General features: G+C 43.6%; 1 protein-coding gene across 1 annotated transcript in view; it reads left to right on the top strand.

Annotated features, from left to right (window-relative positions):
- Window positions 1–17606, top strand: part of LOC311105498 (endothelial cell-selective adhesion molecule-like) — a 76941-nt gene that overhangs the window by 51779 nt on the left and 7556 nt on the right. The window contains exons 2-4 of the mRNA XM_084147667.1: window positions 9665–9810; window positions 14941–15142; window positions 15500–15655. Coding sequence (XP_084003793.1) covers window positions 9665–9810; window positions 14941–15142; window positions 15500–15655 — 504 coding nt within the window. The remainder of the gene's footprint in view (window positions 1–9664; window positions 9811–14940; window positions 15143–15499; window positions 15656–17606) is intronic.

The raw sequence follows: 17606 nt of genomic DNA, 5'->3' as shown, positions 1-17606 counted from the left end.
CTATGACAGTGATCAATGGAGATATGAATATTAACCGTTGTAGTGGTCACGATCTGGTCGTTAATGATGATGCAACGGTCATGAGGTAATGGTCATTAGTGATCGATGGGAAGCGCCTTTCTTCACGTTGACTGTCCCTAACACTCTCTTATTTGGATTAGCCACAATGCATAATTCAAATCCAATCCATCTGCCTGTGTGTGTGTGTGGGGAATGGTGAATCTGGCACAGAGATTGATATAGGGAGGGGGACTGTGTCCTAGTGTGAGATTTGGAGAGTGGTCCTCTTTCAGTCCCATTTAGTGTTTAAAAGGACTGCTCTGGTTGATGGCCATCTATATAGAATAGCCCAATGTGGTTTCATAGCTTCATAGTCTCTGAAGCCATAGAGGGTTATTTCAACGTGGGCCAGCGGAATAATGTGTCCACTTTGGGGTGGCAAAGGTTTAATAGTCTTATCTTATTCTCCCCATTCTTATGAACAAATGTATATATGATACCCACTCCAAAAAAGTTGCTTTCTATGTTTTTCACACCTTTATATGTATGGGAGTCTATGATATGTTAAGTGACTGAAATGCATCAGAAAAGTATTGGAAAGTTCAGGAAAACATCAGGGAATAGTTATGTGTGTGTGTGTAGAGAAGATCTGCTTTGCTTTGAATTGTGGTGTTGTCACAGTCCCTTCTAACGTCTCATACGCGGCTGGTAGCTCTACCGTTCAAAAGTTGGAGCCAAATTTGTAGGAAGAAAACCGAAACCATTGACTCCATTTGTCGCAACCGCTAACCATGAACTAAGCAGCGCATTCAGTTGACTACAATTATTCTACACCATCGCAGCAGCACAAAAGATTCAGGGCTGACCCAAAAGCCCGGTCCTGGTGATGTCCCTGTAATGCTGTATTCCATTACCTTTTCCTCTCCTACAACCTCAATGCCTGTATCCAATCTCTCCAATGTACACGGTTAAAGATATGAAAAATAGTGAATCTAAAATCAGCTTAGCTGGTGAAATATTTTTTTCTCCCAGAAGTGCTCTTCCTTTTTTTTCCATTGATAAATTAATAATGTGATTTAGTGGTATTTGAGAGAGAGAGAGAGAGAGAGATAGAGAGAGACTGGGTGAGAGAGAGAGAGAGACTGGGTGAGAGAGAGAGTACACCAGTACTGTGTGGTGGAGAGACAGAGGGGGCGTGGGAGTTAGAGCCCATGTTTGCATGCAGAATCAATTTGAACACAATCAAAACTTTAGAGGGATTAAAGTTCCTGTGTTGATGGCATTCTCAAATGGTTTAAAATAGCTGCAGAGATTACGCTAATGTAATCCAATTTAAAGGAGCCTCCTCCAAATATTTATTATTTAAGCACCATCTGTTTGAAGCCCCAGGGGTCATCCACATACAGTATATGCACACAGTCTTCCACAAAGAGGGCTATCTCATTGTCCTACATCACTAACTGCCTCCGCACCATCCAGAACCCAACTCACCCCTCATATACCCTCCATATCCTCACTTTACCTTAATCCTCTTTTGACATAGCCAAACACAGGCTTAGCTTTGTGGACTGTGTACTGTCAGGACACGTTTCATAATGAAGCCTCATATCTTCCCATCGTTGAATGCCACTCAGTCTGAGATGTTACATCGGTCACAGCCTATTTATATACTGTAGCCCCCCTGCCACTCACTGTGCTGTCAGTCTCGTCTAGTCAGTGCCCTGTGAATCCTTCCCTCTCTTCTGTGAAGACCTTTAGCCCCTCCGGAGCGTGGTGCTGCAACTTTCACCAGCAGCTTCAGATTAGTGGTTCATTTGAAGGCTGTCTCAGTCAGCACAGGAAAGGAGAGAGAGATAGTGGGGGATGTGCTGTAGTTTGAACACAGGACCCTCGGGAGATCAAGACTATGGTGAAAAGAGAGATTATAGTGAAAGATAAGAGTGGTTCTGTTTAATGAGAGTTGGTTTATCTTCGGCCACGAGGCTTGAAGGCTGGAGGGTGGGAATGGTTGTGTGTTTCAGCAGGGGACTGGAATAATTTCATTGTTTTATAAGCAATTTTTATTTTTCAAGGAGCCTATGTTGTACTGGTGGTGTTTAAAATGTAGGGAATATTTGTTTGTTGTTTTTCATTGTGGATTTCAGGTGTTAAGCCTATATTTGAACATACTTGCTTGGATATAATTGAATTACTATCAAGGATTATTATGGGTTATTGATCATCTAAAGATGGAGGCACTAAACATTTTGCCTGGCTACCCATCCACATGGCTCCGGCCAAACGCCACGCCCACTAACATTTCTTCTCCACCATGAGTCTGGATTTGATCTCCTCCCCGACAACTTCTTCAACGCAAACATATTCAAACCGTTTTATTTGGTCCCTGAAACAGATGGGTTGGGCCAGACCCTGAACACACATGGGTAGAGCTGCATTTGGGAAGTAGTCATTGGCTTTGATACTCTAATTGGTTAGAGACAATCCAATCGCTGATGACTTGTTTTGTACAACTCCCCTCACTTTGACAGCAGAAAATGACTTCTATGATGGCAGTCTGGCGATAGGTAGAGCAGTGGAATTAAATTCAGTATGAGTCATCAGGCTACTAAACATTGGCCACTGATATCAAATTACTCCACTACATCCATGTGATTCTAGTCTGTTACTTAGTTGGTGATTCTCATGAAGATTTGCTGCCCCCTCTTGGCTGCTCATGGTAACTGACATGTTCTCAGTGTGCTCTTGTTTCAGCACCAGCTTGGTAGCCTTGTTTGACCATCCTGATGGATCAGGCCACCAGTTTGGCATGACCATTACAGTATTTGCTGAGATATTTTTTCCATAGATTTTAGAACTCTCCAAAAAGGCCCACCATACTAATGCCTGTCTGTCATACATTTTTGGGGAACAGATGAGTCTAGTTGTATTTCATAGGCAATTAATCTATTATTATTTTTGTTATTTTTTTTTTTTTTACATACCCACATTGTTAATGTAATAACATGGTAGTTATTAAACCAGCCAGTTGACAGTTATGCCCTGCCTACATTCTGTTCTGCAGTGACAGCTTTTCAAGGGTTGATCTGTTGATTGATGTAGATACATGATGATATCCATATCCACACCTTCCAGTGTGTCTCATCTGTCTGCAGCAACATACAACCCAGATCGAGAGTGGAGACAGAGCCGGTAATTAGGGAAGATTTTCCTTCATTTAATAAACAATTTGAATGACACAGTTCAGAGGATAAACCTAGACCAAGAAGAAGCGGTAAGAATAGTCAAGGGAATATAGAGCATTATCGTGCATTAAGGTGTGTCATTTAAAATAACCATTCCCATTCATCATCATTCTAATCTACAACACAGTCCAATACTCATTCGCATTAGGATACATTTACATAATTTAGCAGACGCTCTTATCCAGAGCGACTTACAAATTGGTGCATTCAACTTATGATAGCCAGCGGGACAACCAATTTTTTATTTTAGTTTTTTGTGGGGGTGGGGGAAGAAGGATTACTTTATACTATTCCAGGTATTCCTTAAAGAGGTAGGGTTTCAAGTGTCTCCGGAAGGTGGTCAGGGACTCCGCTGTCCTATCGTCGTGAGGGAGCTTGTTCCACCATTGGGGTGCCAGAGCAGCGAATAGCTTTGACTGGGCTGAGCGGGAACTGTGCTTCCGTAGAGGTAGGGGAGCTAGCAGGTCAAAAGTGGATGAACGTAGTGCCCTCGTTTGGGTGTAGGGTCTGATCAGAGCCTGAAAGTAAGGAGGTGCCGTTCCCCTCACAGCTCTGTAGGCAAGCACCATGGTCTTGTAGTAGATGCGAGCCTCAACCGGAAGCCAGTGGAGTGTGCGGAGGAGCGGGGTGACATGAGAGAACTTGGGAAGGTTGAACACCAGACGGGCTGCAGCGTTCTGGATAAGTTGTAGGGGTTTGATGGCACAGGCAGGGAGCCCAGCCAACAGCGAGTTGCAGTAATCCGGACGGGAGATGACAAGTGCCTGGATTAGGACCTGTGCCGCTTTCTGTGTAAGGTAGGGTCGTACTCTGCGAATGTTTTAGAGCATGAACCTGCAGGATCGGGTCACCGCTTTGATGTTAGCGGAGAACAACAGGGTGTCGTCCAGGGTCACGCCAAGGTTCTCTGGGAGGAGGACACAATGGAGTTGTCAACCGTGACGGCGAGATCATGGGGAGGGCAGTCCTTCCCCGGGAGGAAGAGCAGCTCCGTCTTGCCGGGGTTCAGCTTGAGGTGGTGATCCGACATCCACACTGATATGTCTGCCAGACATGCAGAGATGCGATTCGCCACCTGGTTATCAGAAGGGGGAAAGGAGAAAATAAATTGTGTGTCGTCTGCGTAGCAATGATAGGAGAGACCATGTGAGGATATAACAGAGCCAAGTGACTTGGTGTATAGAGAGAATAGGAGAGGGCCTAGAACTGAGCCCTGTGGGACACCAGTGGTGAGAGCACATGGTGCGGAGACAGATTCTCGCCACGCCACCTGGTAGGAGCGACCTGTCAGGTAGGACGCAATCCAAGAGTGAGCAGCGCCGGAGATGCCCAACTCGGAGAGGGTGGAGAGGAGGATCTGATGGTTCACAGTATCAAAGGCAGCGGATAGGTCTAGAAGGATAAGAGCAGAGAAGAGAGAGTTAGCTTTACCAGTGCGGAGAGCCTCCGTGACACAGAGAAGAGCAGTCTCAGTTGAATGACCAGTCTTGAAACCTGACTGGTTTGGATCAAGAAGGTCATTCTGAGAGAGATAGCAGGAGAGTTGGCTAGAGACGGCACGCTCAAGAGTTTTGGAGAGAAAAGAAAGAAGGGATACTGATCTGTAGTTGTTGACACCGGAGGGATCGAGTGTAGGGTTTTTGAGGAGGGGTGCAACTCTCGCTCTCTTGAAGACGGAAGGGACATGACCAGCGGTCAAGGATGAGTTGATGAGCGAGGTGAGGTAAGGGAGAAGGTCTCCGGAAATGGTCTGGAGAAGAGAGGAGGGGATAGGGTCAAGCGGGCAGGTTGTTGGGCGGCCGGCCGTCACAAGTCGCAAGATTTCATCTGGAGAGAGAGGGGAGAAAGAAGTCAAAGCATAGGGTAGGGCAGTGTGAGCAGGACCAGCGGTGTCATTTGACTTAATAAATGAGGATCGGATGTCATCAACCTTCTTTTCAAAATGGTTGACGAAGTCATCCACAGAGAGGGAGGAGGGAGGGGGAGGAGGCGGAGGATTCAGCAGGGAGGAGAAGGTGGCAAAGAGCTTCCTAGGGTTAGAGGCAGAGGCTTGTATTATTATTATTATTATTATTATTATTATCCCCCAAAAGTCTATAGGGCTTAGACTTAGCTGCACATAGTTGTATAGAATTGTTCCAATAGGTATGTAGACTATGATGATAAAAATTCAGGGTCATAAAATATCACTCTAAATTACTTTTTCCATAGTGACACAATCCATCATAATCTAATCACATCCTACATCTATTTTCCCATAGGAGGAAGAACAGTTATATATTCCTCATATTCCTATATACTCTTAGAATTTTTTGGGGGGTTCCATGTAGAGTCCCCTGGGGAAATTGTTCTACCTAGAATGCAAAAGGGTTCTACATGGAACCAAAAAGGGCTCTTAAAAGGGTTCTCCTATGGGGACAGCCGAAGAACCCTTTTAGGTTCTAGATAAAAGTGTGGCACTGCTCTTTTCGAACACACTCATCATTTCTCAGTAAAGATGACTTCCCACTAATGGAACAGCCCACCCCCCTCACCTTTAAATCCTCCATCTCAAGCAGAAAAATGAGTTTTTATCCCTAACAGGATTAGAGAGACAAAGTGCAAGCAAAATCAGAAAAAACAATCCAAGGTTTATTATTTTGTGGAATAACACAATGGCTGATACAATGATGATGCATTAAACTCATGGATCATCCACTTACTTCAGTCAGTCTGACTGCATCAGCTGTGATTAATGTTTTTGCAAGTTGGACTTTAATTGGCGAAAGAATGGACGTTGCATTCTCCATTGGCGCATTGGTTCTCATTTGCCTTTGGAATTTCTGTGGAACAACAATCTCTAATAAACTTGTAAGTTCAATGCAAGTTCAGGACATTAATCAAGTAGTTGTATTTAGGCCTATCCGTTTCTGTTAGTACACTTAAACAACACAATGTAACTCCAAGTCAATCACACTTCTGTGAAATCAAACTGTCCACTTAGGAAGCAACACTGATTGACAATACATTTCACATGCTGTTGTGCAAATGGAATAGACAACAGGTGGAAATTATAGGCAATTAGCAAGACACCCCCAATAAAGGACTGGTTTTGCAGGTGGTGACCACAGACTACTTCTCAGTTCCTATGCTTCCTGGCTGATGTTTTGGTCACTTTTGAATGCTGGCGGTGCTTTCACTCTAGTGGTAGCATGAGACGGAGTCTACAACCCACACAAGTGGCTCAGGTAGTGCAGCTCATCCAGGATGGCACATCAATGCGAGCTGTGGCAAGAAGGTTTGCTGTGTCTGTCAGCGGTGTCCAGAGCATGGAGGCGCTACCAGGATACAGGCCAGTACATCAGGAGACGTGGAGGAGGCCGTAGGAGGGCAACAACCCAGCAGCAGGACTGCTACCTCCGGCTTTGTGCAAGGAGGAGCAGGAGGAGCACTGCCAGAGCCCTGCAAAATGACCTCCAGCAGGCCACAAATGTGCATGTGTCTGCTCAAACGGTCAGAAACAGACTCCATGAGGGTGGTATGAGGGCCCGACGTCCACAGGTGGGGGTTGTGCTTACAGCCCAACACCGTGCAGGACGTTTGGCATTTGCCAGAGAACACCAAGATTGGCAAATTCGCCACTGGCGCCCTGTGCTCTTCACAGATGAAAGCAGGTTCACACTGAGCACATGTGACAGACGTGACAGAGTCTGGAGACGCCGTGGAGAACGTTCTGCTGCCTGCAACATCCTCCAGTATGACCAGTTTGGCAGTGGGTCAGTCATGGTGTGGGGTGGCATTTCTTTGGGGGGCCGCACAGCCCTCCATGTGCTCGCCAGATTTTGTTGTCAGCACATTCAACTATGTAAGAAAAAAAGTATTTAATAAGATTATTTCATTCATTCAGATCTAGGATGTGTTATTTTAGTGTTCCCTTTATTTTTTTGAGCAGTGTATATGTTTAGAAAACCTATGCAGGTGAAGAGACTTGTCTGAGATGAGAAAACAGAAGTGATTTGAATATAACCAAAGCTGCAAATATGAGAATGAGAATCCAGTCATAGCAACAGCTAGCAGCGTAGACAATTGTCAAAGTAACCATGTGTTAGCCTACCTCAACTGTGTCCAGCCGAGCTGCTGTACTTGGGTCACGTGAAGCAAGAGTCAGAGTCAGGGTTGAAGGATTGAGCCAGGGATTGTTTAGGGATTAGTCAATAGGAGCTTCACTGCAGGAATTAAAGAAGGGACACCATAGCAATGGGGTCACATGATACCAGGGGCAATAAGAAAGCATAGAGTCACTGCAATTATAAGCCCAGAACAACATGCCAGCCCTGACGCCAGACAGATGCCCAGTTGCGCTCTCTCTCTGTCACTCTCTCGTTCTCGCTCTAATTCGCCCAGCTGAATACACTTTAATTCCAGAAAGAAAGTAACCGGTGTGCAGTCACACTGCAGCTGTTGAGCAGCCCCTAGCCTAGCTAGATGTATGTGTGTGTACGGATTTGACCGTCTTGCTGAGTGTGTGTGTGTGTGTGTGTTTGCATTTGCGTTTATGGGGACTGGGGGTTAAGACCCTCACCTTATAGGGTTAGTGTTTTTGCGGACTAGGGATTTGAGACCTTCGTCACGCTGAGGGGGTTGTGTGTGTGGAGCGGAGTTATTCTGGGTGTGTGCGTGGGACCTAGCGCCAAGCTGGCAGAGGGCGAGGACTACGATTGCTGGGATCAGATGATCCATCTTCAGCTGACCAGCTCAGCAGACTGGCCGGCACCCTGTGAGTGAGCCTGCCCACCACCATACTCTAGTTCAATCTCTCTCCTCTTTTTTTTCTCCTTCTCTTATCTCTCTCATTCCATTCATTCAATTCTCATCATCCGATCTTTCTCATTCCAACTCTCCATGCTCCTCTACTTCTCCTTTCCACCTTTATTTTATCACCTGCCTCTTCTTCCTCTACCTCTTTTCAATGCTTTGGTTTTAGGCTGCTGGATGATACTTTAGGTTTTATTGCTCTGCCTTATGTCTTTATGAAGTGTAGTTATATGGGTTATCTCTTGGCATATAGTCTTGATATTTTGTAGGAGATATGGGCTAGACCTGGTCATTAAATGTGAACTAGACAGTTCAATCAACTAAATGCTTGAGATTATTTTATGCATATCCAGATATTCCAATAATGTCTAATGCTTGACATTAGCAAATGTCTCTTTAGAAAGTTCAATCAACTCAAATGTTTGACTTTAGCTTATGTTTTTTGGGATATCCCAAATGGCTCAAACGCTCGAGGTAAGCTTATGAATGTATTTTTTTCTGAAAAGTCAATATAACTATGTTACAGTTCAAGTTTACTGCAAACAATTCAGGGTTGTCTGACTACACATACAGTAGGAACAAACAGAACTCTGGTAACCAAGTACAACATCCCAAATGTGGGTAAATTATTGATTTGTGAGATCTGTCATCTCCATTTTGGTCTGTCAGAACCTTTGTGGAGCCGAGTCCAGCTGAATGTTGCCTAGGTTACGTAAAAGCCCTCTCAATCAGCTGTAGGGGATGACAGATCTTTATCCGCTATTAATCAAGGTACTGTCATTATTCTACTTTTTTCTAATGCGCTCCATTTTCCCCTTCCATTGATCTCATCTGGGCTTTGCAGGTTTACGTCTGGCCAGTGTTTGTAGTGTTAGGGTGATTACCAGTAGCAGTGTTGAATTATGATGGGTGAATACAAACAGATTGCAAGAGAGGGCTATGCAGATGTCAAGGAAGACCTAACTGTGGTTTTTGCTCCTGACCTCTTGACTTTCATGTGAAGCATGCTGTGACAAGTAGGACTGGCATAATTACCCGATGAAGACCATCATGAAAATAAAATGTATTTTTATTGTGGAATGAACAGCTGACTGAAGACGAGACGGCCAGGCATACAACGTGATGAAACTTTGTTGCTCCTTGCTGAAAACAAGCAAAGTGTTATAGCAATCGAGTCACCAGTTGTCTAGGCAACGCCCCCCTCCCTGCAGCAGTAGCACCTGCAGTCAGGAGCGGAGGAGATTCTTTTTTCGAACTGTTAGTACAGTGACCACAGTTATTTGGCTGACAATAACCGTCATCCAAAATTCCATGACCGTCACAGCCCTAGTGGCAATTGACATCATACTTGTATATAAAACTGAACTGACTAGATTGGAAGAGTTTTGTTGACTGCAATTCGCTCCCTACCCCTTCCTATAACCCTTCAATGTTGGCAGGTCTGTGGAAGCAATATGGTGGAAGCTTCACCACTAAATCGCTTATACCTATCCAGAGCCTTCACATCGGCAAACACTGAAGGGTTAGCGTGAAGGGGTTAGGGGTAGGGAGTGTATTGGAACCGGCTGTGCATTGGTGCTGTATCAGGTGAGTTTTAGTGACTGTATCTCTGTGTTTGCTGTGTCCAGGTGACTCCCAGCGGGTGGAGATGCCCAGGAGAGAGATGGAGGTGGTGAAGGGTCAGATGGTGGTCCTGCAGGCCTGGTACAGCCCCACATCTGATATCGGCAGGAACAGCGTCATCTGGAACTTCATGGCCAACGACTCCAAGCAGGTATGTAAGCCATCTCCTCTTCCTCAGACATCATGCATGGTTTCCACAGAAACGACTGTTGCTGGATCTTTTCTCATGAACTTTTCCCTGAAGTGTTATGTCCCTCTAGTTGGTGATTAGTTGGTGTGTGGTCTGAAGGAACAGACTAATGTTGAAGAAACTGTTGATGAACTGTTGAAGAAGCTGTTTGATTATTTCAGGGCTGGGAGTGGTTCGGGTTTTAGTTTGTTCTCCGAAGTACAGGACCAACCTCCCATTCTCATTAATCCAATCTCCTTCTAGTAATCCCAGATCTGGCCACATCTCACAGGCATTTTAGCTATTCAGCCATGCGGCAGGTAGCCTAGTGGTTAGAGATGCGAGCCAGCAACCGGAAGGTTGTCCGACTGGAAAAAGCTGGCGGGAAGTGAGCTAGCAACCAGAGAGTTGCTGGTATCAAATCCTGGAAGCAATTGCCTGCCGTTGTGCCCTTGAGCAAGGCATTTAACCCCCTACGACAACAGGTGCCCAGTGTGGTAGCCCCCTGCACCGCTCCAAAACCTGTATGTCTTGTCTTTTGGAGGACTAGAAAGTCATCTTAATCTTAATGGCAGGTACAGTGCCTATAGAAAGTATACACCCCCTTGAACTTTTTTCACATTTTGCTACCTTCTAAAATCTAAAAAGGGATTCAATTAGATGTCTTTCCTATACATCCAGACAACATACTCCACATTTTCAAAGTGAAAGAAAGTTATAGAAAATTTTTCAAATTAAGAAAAAACCCCACTGAAATATCATAATTGGATAAGTCTCCACCACCCTGAGTTAATACTTGGTGGAAGCACCTTTGGCAGCCATTACAGTGAGGGGGAAAAGTATTTGATCCCCTGCTGATTTTGTACGTTTGCCCACTGACAAAGAAATGATCAGTCTATAATTTTAATGGTAGGTTTATTTTAACAGTGAGAGACAGAATAACAACAAAAAAATCCAGAAAAACACGTCAAAAATGTTATAAATTGATATGCATTTTAATGAGGGAAATAAGTATTTGACCCCCTCTCAATCAGAAAGATGTCTGGCTCCCAGGTGTCTTTTATACAGGTAACGAGCTGAGATTAGGAGCACACTCTTAAAGGGAGTGCTATTAATCTCAGTTTGTTACCACCTGTATAAAAGACACCTGTCCACAGAAGCAATCAATCAGATTCCAAACTCTCCACCATGGCCAAGACCAAAGAGCTCTCCAAGGATGTCAGGGACAAGATTGTAGACCTACACAAGGCTGGAATGGGCTACAAGACCATTGCCAAGCAGCTTGGTGAGAAGGTGACAACAGTTGGTGCAATTATTCGCAAATGGAAGAAACACAAAATAACTGTCAATCTCCCTCGGCCTGGGGCTCCATGCAAATCCTCACCTCGTGGAGTTGCAATGATAATGAGAACGGTGAGGAATCAGCCCAGAACTACACGGGAGGATCTGGTCAATGATCTCAAGGCAGCTGTGACCATAGTCACAGGACTGAAATCCTGCAGCGCCCGCAAGGTCCCCCTGCTCAAGAAAGCACATATACATGCCCGTCTGAAGTTTGCCAATGAACATCTGAATGATTCAGAGGAGAACTGGGTGAAAGTGTTGTGGTCAGATGAGACCAAAATTGAGCTCTTTGGCATCAACTCAACTCGCCGTGTTTGGAGGAGGAGGAATGCTGCCTATGACCCCAAGAACACCATCCCCACCGTCAAACATGGAGGTGGAAACATTATGCTTTGGGGGTGTTTTTCTGCTAAGGGGACAGGACAACTTCACTGCATCAAAGGGACGATGGACGGGCCATGTACCGTCAAATCTTGGGTGAGAACCTCCTTCCCTCAGCCAGGGAATTGAAAATGGGTCGTGGATGGGTATTCCAGCATGACAATTACCCAAAACACACGGCCAAGGCAACAAAGGAGTGGCTCAAGAAGAAGCACATTAAGGTCCTGGAGTGGCCTAGCCAGTCTCCAGACCTTAATCCCATAGAAAATCTGTGGAGGGAGCTGAGGGTTCGAGTTGCCAAACGTCAGCCTCGAAACCTTAATGACTTGGAGAAGATCTGCAAAGAGGAGTGGGACAAAATCCCTCTTGAGATGTGTGCAAACCTGGTGGCCAGCTACAAGGGTTTTGCCACCAAGTACTAAGTCATGTTTTGCAGCGGGGTCAAATCCTTATTTCCCTCATTAAAATCCAAATCATTTTTTTTTTAAATGTACATGCGTTTTTCTGGATATTTTTGTTATTATTCTGTCTCTCACTGTTCAAATAAACCTACCATAAAAATTATAGACTGATCATTTCTTTGTCAGTGGGCAAACGTACAAAATCAGCAGGGGATCAAATACTTTTTTCCCTCACTGTACATCTGTGAATCATTTCCATTAAGATTCTACTAAATTTGCACAACTCTTAGGGTGACATATCCATTGTTTTAGTCAAAATGGCTCAGTAAATTTGGTTGGATCATTGATGGACAGTGATATAATATATAACTTATATTATAAACCTTGTCTCTGCCGGTGACAAGCATACTCATAACATGATGCTGCCACCACAATACAAAGTGAAAAGAAAGAAACCTGTGTTAAAAAATCCACTCCAAATCATCCATTATTTTTGCAACAAGGCTGTTAAGTAATACTGCAAGACAACACGGCAAATACATTTACTTTTTGGCCTAAATTAAAAACTACAGGGTTGGGTCAAATACAATACAACACAACACATAGAGAGGGTTTCACTATTTTCAACTATTGTGGTGGCAGCATCATGTTATGGGTATGCTTGTCATCGGCAGGGACTGGAGAGTTTGTCAGGATCAAAATAAATATGAAAGGAGCAAAGCCCAGGTAAAGAGTTAAAGGAAAACCCACCTCAGTCTTCTGAAAACCTAACCATGGGATAGTTTTTTGTTTTTCAGCGAGACAATGACACAAATGTTTATGCCAAAGACACAACAGAATGACTTGCCAAGAGATGTTGAGTTTTCCTGGGTGGTCTAGTCTCAGTCCTGACTTAAATCTGCTTAAACCCAGAGACAAGGTTGAAATATCACTGTCTATCAATGATCCCCAACCAAATGTACTGAGCCTGAGCAATTTTGACTAAAACAATGGATATATTTTGCCCTAAGAGTTGTGCAAAGTTGGTAGAGTCTTAGTTACATTTTACATTTTAGTCATTTAGCAGACACTCTTATCCAGAGCGACTTACAGTTATTGAGTGCATACATTTTCATACTGGCCCCCCGTGGGAATCAAACCCACAACCCTGGCGTTGCAAAACGGCATGCTCTACCAACTGAGCTACACGGGACTGAAAATGATTCACAGCTGTAATGGCTGCCAAAGGTGCTTCCACCAGGGGAGTGGAGCCTTATCCAATGATGATGTTTCAGGTTTTTTTTTTTTTTTTTTTTCTTGAATGTTCTATAACTTTCTTTCACTTTGAAAACGTGGAGTAGGTTGTGTAGATCAAAAAAAATAAAAAATAATAATAAGCAATTTCATTTACTTTATAAATTTCATTTTAAGGCAGCAAAATGTGAAAAAAGCTCAAGTGGGTGTAGACTTTCTATAGGCACTGTACATACATAGAGCAACTGTTATACACATTACAGACAACAAAAGAAGCTACTTCACTTCACATACTAGAATATGTCAAGCTGAACAGCTCAACACGGAACAATGCACTGGTTGTAGACTACATAGTTGAAAGCTGTCAGAAGATTAATATTTTTATTTTGTGATTAAATTTGAGTTTTCACACAACATAAAACATTTTTTAATAAAGAAGATTAATAGTTCAGAGTTGGTTGGTTTGCCTCTAATCTCGTCCACCAGCCGGCTCTTTCTCTGTCGAACCGTCTGGTTTCACAGCACCTCAGTCCATCACCATCTAGCAGAACCCATAGAACCTCCCCCTACGTTGTGGAATTCAAAGCGCGAGCAGCTTAAGTGATTTAAACAATCGAAAAATCTGAAAGTACGCATCTTAGAAATAGTTTTCACATATAAACGTTATATGCCCAAACTCCGAATCAATTGGGCTTCCCAAAAATAATATGGTCAATGTGATAGAACATTAATTTTGAAAAGGCTATTTTATAGTCCTATCTACCCGCCTCGATTTTAACCACACCCCTTTCAAGTCCCACTTTGTGGCACAGTGTTACCAGGCTCTATGTGCCAGAAATTTGAGTCTGGGGACGAGGTTAGTTTATCTCCACCTTTAGAGTTTAGCCTAAGCATGTAGTTTTGTGAGACTGTGTATTAGGATTATTCTCAACAACCATCCTGATGGCTCTTTTAGTTTTATAGATACAGACAAAATATGTGGTAACCAGTGGAGCTCTGCTGAGGGGAGAACGGCTCCATAATAAAGTCTGGAACGGAGCCAATGGACTGGCATCAAACCATGTGTTCCAGCCATTACCACGAGCCCGTCCTCCCCAATTAAGGCGCCACCAACCTCCTGTGGTGGTAACCATATGTCACTAACGGTGTGGGTGTGTTGCATGTATGTCCTGTATGTTTATAAAAACCTCTGGATGTGTGTGTGCGTGGCTTCTTCTGTGATTACGATAATCTCAGTAGTTTCACTGGCCATGCATGGCCTGTGAGCTTATCTCTAACAGAAAATCAGTCAAAGAATTCAAACTCCACCATCTGCACATACATATCAGGATTATCTTTATGAAGGACTTTGACTTCTGTTATATGGTACATTTGTGTGGCTATGTAAACTGTCTATAGATAGCACCGAAAATCGTATTTCAGCTCAATATCAGTATTGTATATTTGGAGAACCGGTATTTCTGTAGTTACTTGCATTGGTTTTCATTACAACAAATCCTCTCGTGCAGTGTTGCAAAAATGCTAGTCTCTCTCCTTGACAAGCAACACAAATGTTGGCTTGAAAAAGGCTAACAATATGTAGAGTTTAGATACAGTAGACCGGCGCTACTTGAAGGCTTCTATGGAATAGAGTGCTCATCCGGGTAAAATCATATCATTGCTGACAGTACATTTGGTTCCTGAATTGCAATAGGGAACACAATCTACCGTTGCGTTCCCTATTGTAAAGTATTTCCCCTGTCTGTCTGTGCAGGTAATCTCCTACAGTAACGGTGAGCCAGGGATAGGTAGTCATGAGTTCAGGAAGCGTGTTGGGTTCAGCCTGTCCATGCCCTCGGCCAATCTCTCCATCTACATCAACAACACCCAGGAGTCAGACTCAGGACGATACCTCTGCAATGTCATCATCCCTGGAGCCCCCGGACTCTCTGGAGAAATGCGCCTTAATGTCAAAGGTACCAACCGGACCGGACGCCTTGATTCTGGCACTTTTCAAAAATACTTTTTTTTTGGGGCCAACCCTCAGAGATGGAATCACAAAAGTGTAAACTATACTGCAGTTTGTACATATGCACTGGGCTGTCTCTATAATATTTTCCTACAGCTTCAACAGAGTGAGTGTTGGCACATTTCCTTTACCTTGTGCAGTGTGGCCAGCATTCTTGGAAATACAGTACCCTGTTCAATTGAAATGGATTAATACGATACTTCAGGAGGTCAATTGGGGAACAATTGTAGTAGAACAAATCATTTTATTTGTTTCTCTCATAGCTCTTCTGTTTCTAACTGTGTGTTCTCTCTTACTCTCTGAGTCCCTCCCTCGCCTCCTGTGTGCACGATGACTGGGTCATCTGTGTTGAACGGCAACGTGACACTGAGCTGTAAGTCCAGCTCGGGCAAACCCATCCCTCAGTACAAATGGACCAAGAATGCTCCCATGTCAGAGGTCTTCTTTTCCCCCATGCAGAGTGAGTACTCCTTTATATCTCTACCAATAATGTTAGCCAATGACATGACCTCTCTACCTCAGTTAAGTTTTATCATAATACTGAGTAGTCCCCATCAAAATAGATTGAATCCTTATTGAATATACACTGAGAGTACAAAACATTAGGAACACCTTCCTAATATTGAGTTGCATCCCCTTTTGCCCTCAGAAAAGCCTCAATTCGTCGGGGCATGGACTCTACAAGGTGTCAAGTGTTCCACAGGGATGCTGGCCCATGTTGACTCCAATGCTTCCCACAGTTGTGTCAAGTTGGCTGGATGTCCTTTGGGTGGTGGACCATTCTTGATGCACACGGGAAACTGTTGAGCATGAAAAACCCAGCAGCATTGCAGTTCTTCACACACTCAAACCGGTGCGCCTGGCATACCCTGTTCAAAGGCACTTCAATCTTTTGTCTTGAACATTCACCCTCTGAATGGCACACATACAGAATCCATGTCTCAATTGTCTCAGGTGACATCAATAAGGGATCATAGCTTTCACCTGTATTCACCTTGTCATGGAAAGAGTTCCTAATGTTTTGTACACTCAGTGTATGTACTGTATGATATAAGGATTACAAAGGATAGCTCATCTCCATCCATCACCGATGTATAGCACTAACCCATGTGATGCAGAGTAGCCACTACTAACCAGCACTGAAAACACCTGCCACTACTGTGGATGGGTGCAATGTCATTTTAGCCAATGCAATCTGTCAAATTGTCCTCTTCACAGCAGCTCCATATGGGTTATTGTAGTAAGGAGCCCAGCCTGTCACTAAGTTAGTCAAAATGAGAGCTAAAATAGATAAATTGATAGGCTCTTCAAGTAATACCTAGCTTCTAAATAGCCATTGACATAAGATGGAGATAATGAATTGGAGATAATGAATAACAAATATATAGTTTCAGATAGGCAGCCTATAATTCTGATATTTTTCCACTAATTGGTCTTTTGACCAATCAGATTAGCTCCTTTGCCAATAGAATTAGAATTGGGCTGCCTGTGTAAACGTAGCTATAGTAGCATACTGATCATCCATGTTCTTACTGGTAGATCTGTTCAGAAAACCCATTCAGGGTGCATTCTCCCATCTAGTGTTATCTCTCCTAACCTTCTCCTCTGGAATGTATTGCCAGGGGTTCACTTGTTAACTCTGTGAGTCGGGCTAAATGTTGAGGACAAATGTGTGGTGTGTTGGCGCCTGGCGGTGGGATTGCAGATCCTAATTTCTCTCTTTTTTTCTTTCCGGAGACTGAGTTTTTTCTTTGAAATGCCATAACATGCATCACTTAATCCACTTTAAAGACTGGGAAACACGACGTACACACTGCATGCTCATGTCAGACTTGTAGAGGTTTATTTCTCTTACTATACTGCACATATGCCTTTTATATTGTATTATTTTGTGAGGAGTTGTGGAAATACAGTGGAAACAATTATTGTGAAAGCACCAGCTGTTTCTGAGCAATAATGAGGCTTACACTGATTGACCAAGTATTGGAATAGCTCCTCTGATCTCTGATCCCCTCGCTTCTTCTATAGATTACCCAACTAATAATACACTTGATCTGTTTCACTGCCTGATTGACGCAATATGTGGGTTTGAATGCACCACCAAACACACATCGACAAACCTGCATAATCTCTAGGAGTTGAAAACACTCTGATCCTCTGTATTTTTCTTTTTGACCTGGCATATGCTCTCTGTGACATTGAGCCTCCACCCCTGTGCTCTACTGGCATTTTAAAGGCCACTACTTTCGACTGAGCGTAAGGGCTTGGTATTATCAAACTCAAGTGTTAATTTTGATTGTTTTGGTCCAGCTGCAGCAGTCGGCTAATTATTTTCTGCTACTAACAGATTTGGCAAGTTTCAGTTGTTTATGGTAGTAACTTTGTCAGTGGTGGCACATTGCCTAGCCTAA

Source organism: Coregonus lavaretus, assembly GCF_964263955.1.
Source record: "Coregonus lavaretus genome assembly, chromosome: 30".
Taxonomy (NCBI): Eukaryota; Metazoa; Chordata; class Actinopteri; order Salmoniformes; family Salmonidae; genus Coregonus; species Coregonus lavaretus.
This window is presented reverse-complemented; position numbering and strand designations above follow the sequence as displayed.